Below are 18536 nucleotides of genomic sequence, written 5' to 3' on the forward strand. Positions count from 1 at the left end.
GCAGTGTACAAGGAGAAGAGGAGGGGGCCTAGAACCGATCCTTGAGGAACCCCAACAGTAAGGGGAAGGTGAGAGGAGGAGGAACCAGCAAAAGAAACAGTAAAGGAGCGGTCGGAGAGATAGGAGGAGAACCAGGAGAGAACGGTGTCCTTGAGGCCAATGGAATGGAGCATAGTGAGGAGGAGCTGATGATCCACAGTGTCGAATGCTGCAGAGAGATCCAAGAGAATTAGCATGGAGTAATGACCATTTGATTTAGCTGTTAGCAGATCATTAGAGACTTTAGTGAGGGCAGTTTCAGTGGAGTGTAAAGAGCGGAAACCGGATTGGAGAGGGTCGAGAACAGAGTTTTCTGAGAGATAGCGGATAAGACGGGAGTGGACCAGGCGTTCCAGGAGTTTAGAGATGAAGGGAAGATTAGAGACAGGTCTATAGTTAGCGGCACAGTTTTGGTCGAGGGATGGTTTTTTAAGTAGTGGATGTATGATGGCATGCTTAAATGAGGAGGGAAAAATACCAGAAGAGAGAGAGAGGTTAAATATTTTAGTTAGGTGAGGGGTGACAGCAGGGGAAAGGGACTGGAGGAGATGTGACGGAAATGGGTCACTGGTGCAAGTAGTTGGGCGAGAAGATGCAAGGAGCCTGCTTACTTCTTCTGTGACTGGTTCAAAATCAGAGAGTGAGTTAGATGCAGTGGGGGAGGGAGGACAGTGCATGGTATGAGGGGATTTGGAGATAATTTCCTGTCGGATCTGGTCAATTTTTTCTTTGAAGTAATTGGCCAGATCGTCAGCTCGGAGCTCCGTGGTTGGGGCCTGTACTCTTGGATTGAGTAGAGAATGAAAAGTGTCAAAGAGACGTTTCGGGTTATTGGACAGTGAGGTGATGAGGGTGTTGAAATAGGTTTGTTTGGAGAGGTGAAGGGCAGTGTTGTATGTTCTAAGCATAAACTTAAAATGGATGAAATCTTCGTGTAGATTAGATTTTCTCCACAGACGTTCGGCGCACCTGGAGCACCGCTGCAGGAAACGTGTTTGCACCGTGTGCCAGGGTTGTCGCCGTCTGTGTTGTGGTGTTCTATTTATAGGGGGTGCAAATTCATCCAGGGCACTTTGAAGTGTTTCATTGTAATGCTTCAATGCAGAATCAGAATTCCTTCCCCACCACGATCCCAGTCCTCTCTCCACACTCCCAGTGTCGAAGTGTCCCGCAGCCCCTCCAGCAGTATTTCCACCCCACACTACACCGATTTTATAATGTGTGTTTTGTAATAAAAATGCCCATTTGGTTTCAAACCTTTATTAAAAAAGTTTTTTTAACTTTAAAAACATTTTACAAAAAAAAAAAAATTTTTAAATAAAGGTTAAATTATCGTTTTACAATGGTTGTCTGTCATTTCTTTCTGCAGCGAAATATGTTTAAAAAAAAAGGTTAAATACAGGGTATTTCAAAGGTAAAAAGGTATTCAAAACCAGGTATATAACTGTGGGTAAATTTTAGCTTTTTGCCACAGTTGTGTTCCTGGTTGTGTTTGAAGCAAAGTATTTCACCTAAAAAGTTGTGTTTATTGTTGGTGATTTCCTAACAATGTACACAACTTTTGTTAAAAGGTGAAATACTTTGCATAAAACACAACCAGGTACACACCTGTGGCCTAAAGGTAAAAATATTAAGACCATGACAAGATAGCCAACTTTGGTTGGCAAAGGTATATACTGTTGGTACAGAAGGTACACAAGTTTGGTTAAGGGCACAAATCTTTCACACTCTGTCATCCTGCCAGTGTACTCTGCCTTGAGGTGACATAAAGTATAGTGCAAAATTGTCCCTCATTACTGAAACCGTCACAGAACTTCTAGTGGTAATCTCATGGTAATCTTGCAAGGTGGTTTCTTCAGAGGTGTCCTCAATGGAAATGGGTTCCTTGCAGATAACAAAATTGTGGAGTACCACGCAAGCTTTGATCACCTCGTCCACAGTTTCTGTCTTGAGGTTGATCGCAGTCAATAGGACCCGCCATTTGGCTGTCAGAATACCAAAGGTACATTCAACCATTCTTCTTGCTCTTGTGAGGCGGTAATTAAAAATGTGTTTTGTTCTTGACAATCCTCTGCTACCGTATGGTTTCAAAAGGTGTTCTGACAGCTGGAAGGCTTCATCCCCTACACAGACAAATGGCATAGGTGGACCAGATGTTTGCGGCAGCGGTCTAGGGGATGGGAACTGGAAGGTGTTTCCATACAGTTTACGCCCCATGGTAGACAGTTTGAAAACTTGAGAGTCATTGGAGCGGCCATAGGCCCCAATATCAACAGCAATAAATTTGTATTCCGCGTCAGCGATGGCCATGAGGACAATTGAAAAATATTTATTGTAATTGAAATATTCCGATCCCGATCCGGCTGACTTTACAATGCGGATATGTTTCCCATCCACAGCGCCCAAGCATATCTGTTGAAACTTTTCTGAAATTTCAATCCACCTCTCTGTTGTGGGCTCTGGTAAAAACTGTTCAGCTAATGAGTCCCACAGTGCACGGCATGTGTACTTCACTATTCCAGATATGGTGGAAATCCCGAGTCTGTACTGGAAATGCAGTGACGAAAGGGATTCTCCAGTTGCAAGAAATCTGTGGGGAATTAAAAAACAATCAATTATTTTAAAATCACAGCATTACATACCAAAACTCAGCTATAACACTTGGAGATACAAACTACCACCAACAAGATTGCAGTGAAAGTGTGCTCTGATGCGAGCATATCCAATAAATGTGGCTTACCTTAAAGTCACCATCAGACGCTCTGCGGGTGAAACAGAGAAGTGGCAATAGGTGTCCGATTTTCTTATGAGGTGTGCAATGCGCTCCACCAAGTAATCAAAATTCTCCATTTTCATCCGAACATATCCAAAAAATGTATCCGGGTTTCGTCTAAGGTCCATGCAGAGTGTAGAATAGACCCCACGCGTCATTCTCTTGGCTGTGATGGGGTGGATCCACAAACGTCGTCTACAATGCCTGATGCGCTGCTGTCTCGCTCTCTCCTTCTCCAGAACAATCACCCTCAAACGATTCGCCTCCGCTGTAAAATCTGCCAAATTCTTCAAAATATTTCCAATCACAACATCCATCTTCGCCAGTAACTTGCTCTTCTCTCCAACCTGCACTTTCTCCTCTACAACCTGTCAAAGAAGGGCTGTAGGAACACGCTATATATAGTTTTTCAGTAGCCAATCCCGTTCGGAAGGCCACAAGGGGCGATTTTAAAAACCGGATCCGGCGTAATCCGTCGAAAAACGGATCGAAAACCAGATGAACCGGATGAGACGGATCCGTTTTGTCTGTCAAGCGCAAGACGGATCCGGCAGAAAACTGGATCCGTCACATCCGGTTTTACAAAACATTTGCCGGATCCGGCGCTCCGGCACGACGCCGGAACGCGCCTGACGCCGAAAACCTGATGTGTGAAAGTAGCCTAATAGATGCACCTTTTCTGGGCAGCTGCAGGCTGCTGTTTTTAGGCTGGAGGGGGTCAGATTCATGGCCCCTTACCAGCCTGAGAATAGCAGTCCGCAGCAGTTAGTTTTACCAGGTTGGTTAAAAATATAAGGGGGACCCCCACGTCGATTTGTTTTCATTCATTCTTCCCTGCTCGCGCTGTTGCCGGCAGAGCAGGGAGAATGAGAGCCGCGTTCAGCACCTCATGCAGGGGAACAGCGCTTACTATAGCGATACTTCCCCGACGACCGTCTATGTGGTACTGATGCGGCACACGGGTGGCATGCGTGTGCCACACGGATATGCCACATGAACACGGATATCTCCGTTACCGTTTTTTCCGGTACCAGAAATATCTGGATGTGTGAAACCTGCCCTTAAGGATTATGTAGGCCACTGTTCTCTTAGGAACCTTGAGTACTGCAAAAATTCTTTTGTAACCTTGGCCAGATCTGTGCCTTACCACAATTCTGTCTCTGAGCTCCTTGGCCAGTTCCTTTGACCTCATGATTCTCATTTGGTCTGACATGCACTGTGAGCTGTGAGGTTTTATATAGACAGGTGTGCGCCTTTACAAATCAAGTCTTATCAGTTTAATTAAACACAGCTGGACTCCAATGAAGGAATAGAACCATCTCAAGGAGGATCACAAAGAAAAGGACAGAATGTGACTTAATTATGAGTGTCTGAGCAAAGGGTTTGAATACTTATGACCATGTGATATTTCAGTTTTCCTTTTTTAATAAATTTGCAAACATTTCTACATTTTTTTTTTCAGTCAAGATGGCATGCAGAGTGTACATTATTGAGAAAAAATGAACTTTTTTGAATTTACCAAATGGCTGCAATGAAACAAAGAGTACCCACCGCACTTCAGCATGATATATTTCAAGTTTCTCTGGAACTTTATCTTTATTGTGAGGCAGATAGACAACTTTTTTTCTTGAATAATCATCGATAAATGTGAGAAAATATCTCTTCTTTCCAGGAGTGTGAGTACTCATTGGACCACAAACATCCGTGTGTATTAAGTCCAGAAGCTGTTCTGATTTTGTAGTACTATTCTTAGAAAAGGATTTTTTTGACATTTTCCCTTTAAGACAGCTAGTACATTTCATTGTCTAATTACACGGATAGACTGTAATACCATCAGCAAGTTGTTTTGGAACAAACTTTCTTTTTGTGCCATACATGGATGCAATTCTTGTGATGTTCATGTTTAGCAGTGTATACATTTTTGTTGCATTTTAGCGGGTCCAATCTTTTTTCCTTCTGCTAATGTGCAACCTTCTTTTGAGATGATACAGCTGTCATCTTTAAATGTAACTTAATTTCCTTGTCTTGTCTCTATGTGACTGCAGACTCCTAAATCCTCACAGCTGCATCACGTTCTGTGAGGACACTTTGTTGTTGACGGTGAGTGGTGCTTTAACCATGTACCATCATAAGGTTGCATCATTGTAAGCTCCCATCGACCGCCCTGCGATGTGCTCTAGTGGGTTGCTATGACAGACGGGGGTCTGTTGAAGACCCCCATGTCTGCCATCACAGAGCTCTGTTGAAACTCAGCCTTGTCTGGGCTTCAAGGAAGACCTTTGCTCCATCCAGCAGTACTGAGTTATTACAGCATACTGCACAAGCAATCAGACAATCGCAGGTTCAAGTCCCTAAAGGTGACTAATGAATACAGGTAAAATTTAAAAAATAAAGTTTTAAAAACATGAAAAAAATTAAGATCACTTCCGGTTTCCCCATTAAAAAAATAGATATGAAAGAAATACACATATGTGATATCGCTGTGCTCATAAAAGTCAGATCTATCAATATATAAACATAATGCACCACTCCAATGTTTTTTTTTATTTCACCGCTGGAATGGTACTCACCAACCACCAACTTCATCTGTTATCGGCAGCGCTCCGCTCATCTTCTGCAAATTGTGACCTGCCAAATCGCTCCAGTGCTTGCTGTGTAAGTTGGAAGTCACTACCCAATGTAAGTCTATGAGAGGGAGAACGAGGCCAGAACAAGGCTCTCAAAGACTTACACAGAGCTTGCGAACATTACCTCTGACTTCAAGTCAGTCAAAAGATGCGACACCGGACCACGGCGGCACTGGGAAAAGCTGACGACGGCGGCTGATAAGTTTCAGACGAGGATGAGGTAACTTAAATTAGTAGCACCACTCCAGCGCTGCAATTAAAGAAAATGCTGGAGTGGTGTTTCTAATGTAAATTCCGTACCTCTAGTATTGTACTTGCTAGCCACCAACTTCATCTGTTACCAGCACCGCTACGCTCTTCTTCTGCAGGTTGTGACCTGCCGAACCTGCTGAACCCCTCCAGTGTTTTGCTAGGTGATCTGGAAGTCACTTCTCAATGTACAGTAAGTCTATGAGAGCCAGAACAAAGACAGAATGAGGATCTCATAGATTTGCAATGAGAGATTGTGAAAATTACCATCTCTACTTTCAGTCAGTCAGAAGTCACGGTCACATGATGACGGTGCGGGACAGGATCAGCTCCAGGAAGAGATGAAGACAGCAGCTGGTAAGTACAGTGCTTTGCGAAAGTATTCGGCTCCCTGGAACTTTTCAACCTTTTCCCACATATCATGCTTCAAACATAAAGATACCAAATGTAAATTTTTGGTGAAGAATCAACAAGTGGGACACAATTGTGAAGTTGAACGAAATTTATTGTGTATTTTAAATTTTTGTGTAAATTCAAAAACTGAAAAGTGGGGCGTGCAATATTATTCAGTCCCTTTACTTTCAATGCAGTAAACTCACTCCAGAAGTTCATTGTGGATCTCTGAATTATCCAATGTTTTCCTAAATGACTAATGATGATAAATATAATCCACCTGTGTGTAATCAAGTCTCACTATAACTGAAATTGCTCTGTGATAGTCTCAGGGTTCTGTTTGATGCACAGAGAGCATCATGGAGACCAAGGAACACAACAGGCAGGTCTGTGATACTGTTGTGGAGAAGTTTAAAGCCGGATTTGGATACAAAATGATTTCCAAAACTTGAAACATCCCGAGGAGCACTGTGCAAGCGATCATATTGAAATGGATGGAGTATCATACCACTGCAAATCTACCAAGACCCAGCCGTCCCTCTAAACTTTCATCTCAAACAAGGAGAAGACTGATCAGAGATGCAGCCAAGAAGCCCATGATCACTCTGGATGAACTGCCGAGATCTACAGCTGAGGTGGGACAGTCTGTCCATAGGACAACAATCAGTAGTACACTGCACAAATCTGGCCTTTATGGAAGAGTGGCAAGAAGACAGCCATTTCTCAAAGATATCCAGAAAAAGTGATGTTTAAGGTTTGCAACAAGCCACCTGGGAGACACACCAAACGTGGAAGAAGATGCTCTGGTCAGATTAAACCAAAATCGAACTTTTTGGCAACAATGCCAAACCATATGTTTGGCGTAAAGGCAACACAGCTCATCACCCTGAACACACCATCCCCATTGTCAAACGTGGTGGCAGCATCATGGTTTGGGGCTGCTTCTCTTCAACAGGGACAGGGAAGATGGTTGAAATTGATGGGAAGATGGATGGAGCCAAATACAGGACCATTCTTGAAGAAAACCTGTTAAGAGTCTGCAAAAGACCTGAGATTGGGACGGAGATTTGTCTTCCAACAAGACAATGATCCCAAACATAAAGCAAATTCTACAATGGAATGGTTCGCAAATAAACGTATCCAGGTGTTAGAATGGCCAAGTCATAGTCCAGACCTGAATCCAATCAAGAATCTGTGGAAAGAGCTAAAAACCGCTGTTCACAAACGATCTCCATAAAACCTCACTGAGCTCGAGTTATTTGCCAAGGAAGAATGGGCAAGAATTTCAGTCTCTCGATGTACAAAACTGATAGAGACATACCCCAAGTGACTTGCAGCTGTAATCACAGCTAAAGGTGGCGCAACAAAGTATTATGTTAAAGGGGCCGAATAATATTGCATGCCCCACTTTTCAGTTTTTGCATTTCCACAAAAATCTACTATATAATCGTCTAATTCTGTCTGTAACGGAAATTCCGTGTCCCTGATTGGTCGCGCCCGGCTGGCCGCGACCAATCAGCGACAGACGCAGATAGACAGACAGAGTTAGATGATTATATAGTAGATAGATGTGTGAGGAGTATATACTGGGGGGGTGTAACTCCCGGTCGCTCTCCCCCGTTCCCGCTCCGGCCTCCCCCGGTTCCTGCTCTCCGGTACCCGCTCTTCCCCGGCTCCCTCCCCTGGTACCTTTGGCCAGGGCCACCGTGGAGTTCTCGGTGTCGATGGTGTACAGGATGCCCTCATATCGCATCTCCGCCTTGGAGATGAGGCTGATATTGCTGCCGATGTACGGCGTCCCGCCGCTCATGGTGTCGCCCCGCCAGATGGACACGGATTGCCGCTGCCCGGAGATCTCTCTCCTTCCGCTTCTTCCTTTCTGCGTTCTCCAGATCAGAGGCCTAAACTAACATGGCCGCCGCCTTCATCATCATCCCGCGCGAGGCACACCGGGAGCTTTACCTGCCCATTATTATTCTTAGCGGTCACTGGGTCATGAATTCGTTATTACATCCCTTCTGAATTGCTCTGCTGCCTGCATATCCACCAATATATTCCCAGATTACTACACGATTCAATCAGTTGCCGTTAAGAAAAGCCGTGTGCCTCAAGTTTTAAAGGCCGGAACTAAAGAGAGATGGGATTAAACTGAAATTCTTAATTTCTTATTCAAACCATTTTTAGCTGCTTACTTTAAAGAGAGCTCCATTGAGCATATTTTGCCCTCCTAATGCAAAAATCTAACAGTGTCCAGGTTTGTCACCTCTTTACTTCTTGCTGCAAAATAAATAAATTATCTTAAATTTAATCATGAACTTTAAAGCAGAAACTGCTCTTTTTCTTATATTTTAGTGCAGTCCGGCTGCGAATTGGCGCGGAATTCGAATGACGCACGCCATCGCTACCGTCGGGAGATCTGCAGCACTAGTCGCTGATCTCCTGACGGTTGCCGTGGGTCATCTCCTGCCACAATCAGCGATATTGGCGTGGAATTTAACCCTCACTCACAGCGCGACGTAGTTCACTCATCTTTACTGAACAAGTTCTGTCAGTCACAGTGTGATGTAATTCAGTCACATTTACTGGACAAGTTCTGTTAGCCACAGTGCCACATAGTTCAGTCACGTTTACTGAACTGGAAAATCCTTTGTATTCATTGCATTATTCTTAAATCTTCATAAATAAACTACATACATATTCTAGAATACCCGATGTGTTAGAATCAGGCCACCATCTAGTTTAAAATAACCAATACATTTCGTCCAACTTCACAATTGTGTCCCACTTGTTGTTGATTCTTCACCAAAAATTTACATTTGGTATCTTTATGTTTGAAGCATGATATGTGGGAAAAGGTTGAAAAGTTCCAGAGGGCCGAATACTTTCGCAAAGGCACTGTGTCAGACTAGGGTGAGGTAACATTATTAGCACAAGTCCAGCGCTAGTATAAAAAAATGCTGGATTGTGCTCTACAGTAATTAACCTGATTGGTAAACATCTTAAATGGAAAAAATGTTTTGGCCATTGCAACACTGCGCAAAAATACAGTAATATTACTGTATTGTGATACCAAACCTAAGGTTTTTTTTATGTTTTAGTGGTTAAAAAAATCTGAACTTTGTAAAGAAAAAAGCTTTGTTTCTGTTACCATTTTCTTTGATCTGTAAAAGTTTAATTACACATTAGATCAGTCAACAGTAGCGTGTGTATTGGAGCTTCACAGAGAAGGATCGGGCAAGTAAGATTTCCAACAACTGATCCTTTTATTCTCTGGGCAATCAGCCACTGCTAGAAGTATCTTGAGGGGACAGAGGAGTCTCACAGCAGATGTCTCACAGAGAACATAGTAATGCTTGGCCAAATAATCTTATCTGTCAGTTGTCCAATGTCTATGGGAGGAATTAAAGGGAGTTTTACAAAGCTTGAAAGAAATTCCCAGAGGATATGGAATTTCTTGCTGACTGTTGGGTGTCCAACCATTGGGGGTCTCACTAATCTTGAGAATGGAGCTCTGAAAAGACTAATGTGAATGGAGCTGAGATTGAGCATGAGCATCTGCACTCCATCCATTTCATAAAGGAGTGCAGGACACAGGAGTGCTACGGTCACCTCTTTTTAGCACTTCCATTAAGAATAAATAAAGTGGAGGTGCGCATGCTCGACTCCTGTTCCCTTCAGACAGGGCCCTACAAAACTCTCTTCTCAGATTTGATGGAGTTCATAGATGTTGCCCCCCCCCCCCAGTAATCAGAATGCAATCCTGTTTTCTATGGATACATAGACTTGATGCAACACTTTTAATGCTTCCTGAATTTACAATAGACACTATGACTCCAGCTGCACATTATAGACCTCCATATACATTAGATGGTAGTTGGCCGAGTGACGCTTCCACCAAACAGCAATCTCAGCTGACACCCATACACAGGAGCACTCATTCCTATATCTTATATTTTTTATGATAAAGCCGCCATCTGACATGTTGGACGTCAGCTGATCTCCAGGAGAACGTTTCAATAAGGAGGGCTTCCTGAAGCAGTTTCACGTAAAAAACTTGGCATCAAAAACTCTTTGTGCACAAAGCCCTACAGTATATGCAAAGTGTCACACAACGTTTCTGCAAACAGTATCCCACTTGAAATTTGGGTTGACACCAAGCTGCTACTCATATGTAACAGCCTGTATTTTACATGCACTCACCCATAGATGTACTGTATGTTGTACATACTAATCAAAGGGTTTTTTTTTCCAGATATTGATGGTGTACCTTTATCCTGGTGTCATCCATATCAGATGGTTTGGGGCCTGATACCCCATGTTCAGGTCTCTCTGCAGCCAGAAGTGAAGACGATCACAGCTACATATGGGTCGCCCTCCCAGGGCTGTGGGATACTTGGTACCGGACCGGTGTCAGGGGGATGTGTTACAGCAGTGGTGAACCGGTCCGTGGCCCTGGGCGTCCAAGCAATGGGGAGATGTAGTTAATGGTAGAATAGTTTGTGACGCCACCCGTGGTGTTTGGCAAGTATGGTGTTAGGCCAACGCTGCATACAGATCCGCTGGGACTGATGGTAGGGTGCAGCAAAGATGTAAAAGCTCCCCACAGGTGGAGCTGTAGTCCCAGGGCAGTGTAGAAGTAACCAGCACTTGGATGTAGCAGTGCTGGAAGCGTAGGGAACAGACAAGACACAGCGGTTGCAGTTTCTGTACCTTTACTTAGTATATGCAGTACAGGGTCCTGATTACAGATGGTGTTGGAGAAGGTTAGCCTGGAAGCAGATCAGGATTCTCTCTCAGGAGAAGGGCTGTGCAGTCTCCTTCCTAGCGCTTTGTGGTGTGAAGTACCCCAGTACTTAGTTACTCTGGAATGCCTCTCTTCGGATGTTCCTAGAATTATACTTGTATGATAGACAGCTGTAGCCTCTCTCGGGGACTCCTCTCTTGAGTCCTTGCTCTCTATTCAATTACTGTTGTGTCCCAAGTCTTTGATGGCATTGCCGTCTGGCGTGGACAGTTTCTCCCCCCTAGTGGACGTTGGCCAGGGCCGGGGGTTGTATGAGCTCACCGGCGGCTGCTTCGCCTCTTCTCGCGCGCTGTCCTCTCTTCCCGCGCGGCACTTCACTTTTTCGCGCTCTGCGGCAGGCTCCGCCCACGAAGGCCGCCCCTCTTTCTTCCCGCGCGCGCCAAGCAGCGCGGCAATGGCAGTTTCTGGCGCCAAATTCACACACAGTTCACAAATACAGTCTATGGCACACAGGACCCGGGGATACCGGGCTCCGTAATCCTGTTTGTGACGCCAAATTGGGTCGCCCTCCCAGGGTTGTGGGGTACTCGGTACCGGGCCGGTGTCAGGGGGATGTGTCACAGCAGTGGTGACCCGGTCCGTGGCCCTGGGCGCCCAAACAATGGGGAGATGTAGTTAATGGTAGAATAGTTTGTGACGCCACCCGTGGTGTTTGGCAAGTATGGTGTTAGGCCAACGCTGCATACAGATCCGCTGGGACTTATGGTAGGGTGCAGCAAAGATGTAAAAGCTCCCCACAGGTGGAGCTGTAGTCCCAGGGCAGTGTAGATGTAAGCACAGGGATGTAGCAGTGCTGGAAGCGTAGGGAACAGACAAGACACAGCGGTTGCAGTTTCTGTACCTTTACTTAGTATATGCAGTACAGGGTCCTGGTTACAGATGGTGTTGGAGCAGGTTAGCCTGGAAGCAGATCAGGATTCTCTCTCAGGAGAAGGGCTGTGCAGTCTCCTTCCTAGCGCTTTGTGGTGTGAAGTACCCCAGTACTTAGTTACTCTGGAATGCCTCTCTTCAGATGTTCCTAGAACTATACTTGTATGACAGACAGCTGTAGCCTCTCTCGGGGACTCCTCTCTTGAGTCCTGGCTCTCTATTCAATTACTGTTGTGTCCCAAGTCTTTGATGGGAGCAGGGCATTTACAGCCTCCTACTCCTCTGGTATCTGTGGCAGGACCGTCAGTATCCGTACCACCATGGAGACCAGGCTCCAGTTCGTGCTCTCTCAAGCTGGGGAGCTCGCCTTCTGCAGCTCAACCTCCAGCTTCGCTCCACACGTCTGCACACTTCACCCTCCGCAGACTCTCTGACTCCTACCTCCTCCTGGCCCTCAGAGAGCACTCCTCACCTTAATCTTGGTTCAGAGCTCCCCCTGCTGGCCAGGAGTGGAATTGTGTTGCATGCATTAGATGGAGAGACCCATCACTGCTTCTAAGCCTGGCATTACCCTCCCCTGGAGGAAGGCAAAGCCACTGTGGCGACCATACTCCTGGGGGCGCCACGCATACACTGTAGCTGTGAACATGTATTCCAAGCAATCAAACAATGAGGTGGGAGCACCAAAGAGCATTTTTACACAGGGCACCATTCAGCCTGAGGCTGGCCCTAAACTCACGTGTTTCTTTCAAATTACTTTTATTTTTGGGTAGATCTTGGGTTTTAAAGCAGCCCACTGCTGCTTATACTTTCTGATTTTCGCTTATACTCATCTACAACCTTTATGATCCACAATTATGTCCTCTTCTCCCTCAGAAGCAATGGGATGAAACTGAATGGGAGGAGACACAGATTAGATATTAGAAAAAACTTTTTGACAGTTAGAGTGATCAATGAGTGGAACAGGCTGCCACGAGAAGTGGTGAGTTCTCCTTCAATGGAAGTCTTCAAACAGAGGCTGGACAGACATCTGACTGGGATGATTTAGCGAATCCTGCTTTGAGCAGGGGGTTAGACCAGATGGCCCAGGAGGTCCCTTCCAACTCTACGATTCTATGATTCTATGATTCTATGATTCTATGTCTCACAAAGTACCTGACTAATTACTGCAAGGCCGGTACTGTTATTATTTGCACATTGATATCAGGACACAATGTTAAAATGGCTGACTTAATTTTTGAGGGCTTAATTTTTAGCATTTCTACATTTCCACTATTTTCATGAATGTGGGTTTTGTAGAGTGTTATAGTTACATAGTGTAACACTGGTGAGTGTGGATCCTCTCTGCCACGAACCAGGCTTACCCTGGAGGGGGTAAGTGACACTAGAGCCTCTGATAGTGAACCTAGGCTGGGCTGCCAGTAAACTCCAGGTGCCACTCCTTGGCAGACCTTGGGTCTGCAGCGACTGTCCGGAGGGTCAGAGGCACGAGTATGAGGTACAGGAGGGCGAGACAGAAGCATAGTCAAACAGTCCGAGGTCAGGGCAGGCAGCACGGATTCACTATTCAAGACCAGAATCATGAATGGAGAGGTCAAACTGAGCGGCTAAAGAGGCCAGGTCGATAACAGGAAACAGGGTACAGAGATATGCAGAAACCAGGTAATAAATAATAATCTTTATTTATATAGCGCCAACATGTTCCGCAGCGTTTTACTGTTAAACAGTTGCAAACACAACAGTCATAAGTAACAACGTTAACAATAATATAATTATTAAAGCAAAATAAAGCAACCCTGCTCGTGAGAGCTTACAATCTACAACGGGGGGGACCTCAGGCCTCCGGGCCATTTATGGCCCTCGATGACCTTTTATCAGGCCCCCGAGCAGATTCTCAGGGACTGCATTCTTGGGCAGGGACCTGTATTTTAATTGCAACCAGCTCATTAATTTCTTCTTGCTCTGGTAGCACACACACGCAGTGTTCACTACTGAACAGTGAAGCGCACGCAATGAAAGATTATGTCCTGACACCAGTGCCAGAGTCAAGATGTACTTTGTGGGCGGAGTTTGTACAGCCCCCGAAGGATGGTATAAATATCCAAATGGCCCTTGGAAGAAAACAGATTCCCCACCCCTGATCTAAAATCAGGCTTACTGACTAGGACTCAACATTCAGGTAAGGAATGGTGGGAAGAGCTGCCTAATATATATCCTGCTGGCAAGGGATAGGCCAGGGAACCTAATCCCTACAGGAAATAGCAGAGTAAATTCCTGCAGAGACTGGCCGCTCCTCCCTAAAGCCAAAGGAAACGGCATACAGATGCAGCAGTACTAAGGAGTGCTGCAGTAGACAAACTCAGGGAGGCAGCCTGATACAAGGAGAAGCAGCGCAGTGACCAGGGTGAGTAGTTTGGCGCTGAGGAGGCATGCGCGTTACCGCCATGACATATAGTTTAGGATAAATGAGAAGGTGTCATCCTTTAAAATGATTAGGATGCCATGCAAGCATTGGCAGATATTGTGGCTCTATGATTACTGATAATCATATAACATTTGTCTAGGTTGGTGGATGTCGGGGGTCAAAAATCTGAGAGAAAGAAGTGGATTCATTGCTTTGAAAAAGTGAATTGTCTTATCTATTTGGCTTCACTTAGTGAATACGATCAGCAGCTAGAGGAGAGCAGCCAAGAGGTAAGAAATGAATCAATTATGGATTCTAAAAGATGAGTGATTCAGAAGTAATGAGATATCATGTCTTGCATCATATGTACTTAGGTTTCTGATATGTCAAATGTCTAATTACTGACAGGAGCTTCAATACTCTGTCTCTCTCTTCCCTAAAACTTTACTTTTATTTAAGCAATAGGGAACTACTCCCCTGAAGTCACATATTAAATCATAGTAGTGAAATCAAGTTAGGCCAAATATACACGCAGGGCTGCCACTAGGAATTTCGGGGCCCCATACTGGCAACATTTTCGGGGCCCCCTTTAGACTCTGCCAAGACTCCACCCCAGCCCCGCCTCCACCCCTCAAACTGTCCACAGTCCCACTGCCCTCTCTTGGAAAAACTCCACTTCTCACCAATCACACATTAACAGGTCCCATCACCAGATCACATATATAGTCGGCAGCTTTTGTTTTGGCCAAAAGATTTTTTAAGCCGCCATCACAACACTGTAGACACTTTTGGCCTAGCTCTACTCTACGCTAACCTATTAAATATTTGTTAAAATATGCAATACAATTTAGGTATATTTTTATTTATTTTTCAATTTTTAAAAAGACCAATAATATCACATACAAGGGACAAATACCACAGAACCATGACCAGACCACATATTACTACCATAGTGACCAAATAATATCACATACAAGGAACAAACACCACCGCACCATGACCAGACCACATATTACCACCACAAAGTGACCAAATAATAGCACATACAAGGGACAAATACCGCAACACCATTTCCAGACCACATATTACTACCACATAGTGACTGAATACTACAATACTGATCATTTAAAAAAAAAAAAAACACAATACTATCACCCCAAGTATCATTATACACAGGGGATCTGTACTTAGTATGCAGTGTCTGTGTACAGGTAATACAGTGATCAATGACATTATACACAGGAGTTCTGTATATAATGTACAGGTAATACAGTGATCACTGGTGACATTATGCACAGGACCTCTGTATATAGCATACAGTGTATAGTGTCAGTGCATAGGAAACACACTAACTCACCAGTGATGTCTCTAGATGAAGTCCTTCACCCTTGCTTTTCATCTTTCATCCAGCACAGATTGCCATCACGTCTTCCAGCCAGGGCTCATCTCTGCAGGAAACAACACAGTTATCTAGAGCTCCACTTGCAGAACACATTACTTATTTTTTTCACAACTTCTACATTACATCACATGAAGAAAAAAAGGCGACATAGTGTCGCTCTACACAGTAACAGGACCTTCCCCCATTTAAAACAGTATACTCAAAAAATAAAATAAATACATCAGTGGAGGAATAATATACCTTAATTAGCCCCTATGGTAATAAATATCCCCCATCCTGAAACCTGTGTGTCTCATTCCTGGCTTCAGCTATGTGTTCTCCCATCCCGCCCACATGAGTATCCATTGTGCCCCATATGATTTCCCCATCTGTCTCCATCGTATCCATCCTGCCCCATGATCCTGCACCATGTGTATCCCATCCTGCCCCTTCCTGTGTCTCACTGTCACATTCTGCCCCCTCCTGTGTCTCACTGTCACATTCTGCCCCCATGTCCAGCATTCTGCCCCATCATGTCTCGCATTCTGCCCCCACCATGTCTTGCATTCTGCCCCCATGTCCAGCATTCTGCCCCCATCATGTCTGCATTCTGCCCCATGCCTGCATTCTGCTCCCATCATGTCTGCATTGTGCCCCCATATCTGCCATCTAACTTCTGCCCCATCATGTCCAGCATTCTACCCCTATCATGTCCAGCATTCTGCCCCCATCATGTCCAGCATTCTGCCCCCATATCTGCCGTCTGCCTTCTGCCCCCATGTCTCAGTCTGCCCCGGGCCCCCGGATCGCCGCTTTCAATTTAAAAAATAAAGAAAAAAAGTTCTTCTTACCTGGCCGCGCTCCAGCTGCGACGCTCATGCTCCCTCCACGCTGCTGAAGCGCGCACTCGCCGGCGACTGACAGTAATATCAGACGCAGGCGACGTGTGCGCTGCGGCTGACGTCAGCTGCCAGCCTCCGATTGGCTGGCAGCTGTTAACTATTGACATGTGGGCCGACGGGCCCACATGTCAATAGCGTTCAGCTGCCTAAGCGCAGCGCCGCTAAGGGCCTGGTTTAGCCTGCTAGTAGGGGCCCGGTGAGCAGATGAGACAGGGCCTGATGCAGGCCCCCTCTGCCCACTGAGCCCCATACACCAGTCAGGGCAGTAATGCCCTGATGGCAGCCCTGTATACACGTCCATGTTTCAAAGAGATGCATGCAGATGCCAGACAGATGGCATCCGTTTGCTGTTTATTCACATCTTGGACATGGACTTATTCATTGACATGTATCAGTTTAGGCCATAAACTGGACCATTCTTGTACATGTGTCTCTTTTTTTGCGGACTATTGACTTACAGCAAAAGATATTTGAAAAGAGCCATATGTTAGAATGGATGCTAGTGCTACCTGGCATAAAAATGTGTGGCAAATGTAAAGAAATAAATGTTGTATGAGTGCGGCCTAGAAAATTGCATTTTCTTAATCCAGATTCTGATCATTATTTTTTATTGTCTTTTACAACAGTTTTACATGGCCATAATATACTTTATATATCTATATTTGATCATCTGTGCTATTTCTGTAACACCTCTTTCTACTGAAAGAGCAACACCTTGATCTTTTGAACCGCACTCTGATCATCACTGGTCATTTTAGTGGAATACTATAAGCAATGCAAATAGATGTTATTGTCCATGTGTTGAGGCAATAACGAAGAGACTAAAATGCCTCCATAAACACTAGACCAATGTTGCCTAAATTCAACAATATTGACGGTTTTATCTGTCAGTTTAACCCCTTAGCGACAGAGCCAGTTTGCAGCTTAATGACCAGGCCAATTTTTACAATTCTGACCACTGTCCCTTTATGAGGTTATAGCTCTGGAACGCTTTAATGGATCCTGCTGATTCTGAGATTGTTTTTTCCTGACACATTGTACTTCATGTTAGTGGTAAAATTTCTTCGATAAGTCTTGTGTTTATTTATGAAAAAAATGGAAATATGGTGAAAATTTTGCAATTTTAAAACTTTAAATTTTTATGCCCTTAAATCAGAGAGATGTGTCACACAAATTTCTTAATAAATAACATTTCCCACATGTCTACTTTACATCGCCACAATTTTGGAAGCAAAATTTTTTTTTGTTAGGAAGTTATAAGGGTTAAAAGTTGACCAGCGATTTCTCATTTTTACAGCAAAATTTACAAAATCATTTTTTTAGGGACCACATCATATTTAAAGTCATTTTGAGGGGTGTACATGACAGAAAATACCCAAAAGTGGCACCATTCAAAAAACTAGACCCCTGAAGGTGCTCAAAACCACATTCAAGAAGTTTATTAACCCTTTAAGTGCTTCACAGGAACTAAAGCAATGTGGAAGGAAAAAATTAACATTTAACTTTTTTTTTGCAAAAAATTTACTTCAGAACCAATTTTTTTTATTTTCACAAGTGTTAAAAGAGAAAATCAACCACAAAATTTGTTGTACAATTTCTCCTGAATACGCCGATACCCCATATGTGGGGTTAAACCACTTTTTCAGCACACGGCAGAGCTCGCAAGGGATGGAGCGCCATTTGACTTTTTCAATGCAGAATTGGCTGGAATTGAGATCAGATGCCATGTTGCGTTCGGAGAGCCCTTAATGTGCCTAAAGAGTGGAAACTTCCAACAAGTGACCCCATTTTGGAAACTAGACCCCCCAAGGAACTTATCTAGATGTGTGGTGAGCACTTTGAACCTTCAAGTGCTTCACAGAAGTTTATAACGTAGAGCCATGAAAATAAAAAATCCATTTTTTTCCACAAAAATGATATTTTTGCCCCCAAATTTTTATTTTTACAAGGGTAACAGGAGAAATCATACCCCCACAGTTGTTGTGCAATTTGTCCTGAGTACGCCGATACCCCATATGTGGGGGTGGACCACTGTTTGCACGCATGGGAGAGCTCTGAAGGGAAGGAGTGCCATTTTGGAATGAAGACTTTGAT

General features: G+C 44.3%; 1 protein-coding gene across 3 annotated transcripts in view; it reads left to right on the forward strand.

Annotated features, from left to right (window-relative positions):
- Positions 1–18536, forward strand: part of LOC141050849 (guanine nucleotide-binding protein subunit alpha-15-like) — a 157911-nt gene that overhangs the window by 120845 nt on the left and 18530 nt on the right. For all 3 annotated transcript variants that reach the window (XM_073547529.1, XM_073547533.1, XM_073547537.1), the window contains one exon: positions 14320–14449. In XM_073547529.1, coding sequence (XP_073403630.1) covers positions 14320–14449 — 130 coding nt within the window. The remainder of the gene's footprint in view (positions 1–14319; positions 14450–18536) is intronic.

This window comes from Dendrobates tinctorius, unplaced genomic scaffold, assembly GCF_039654945.1.
Source record: "Dendrobates tinctorius isolate UK_male_01 unplaced genomic scaffold, ASM3965494v1 ptg000011l, whole genome shotgun sequence".
Classification (NCBI taxonomy): domain Eukaryota; kingdom Metazoa; phylum Chordata; class Amphibia; order Anura; family Dendrobatidae; genus Dendrobates; species Dendrobates tinctorius.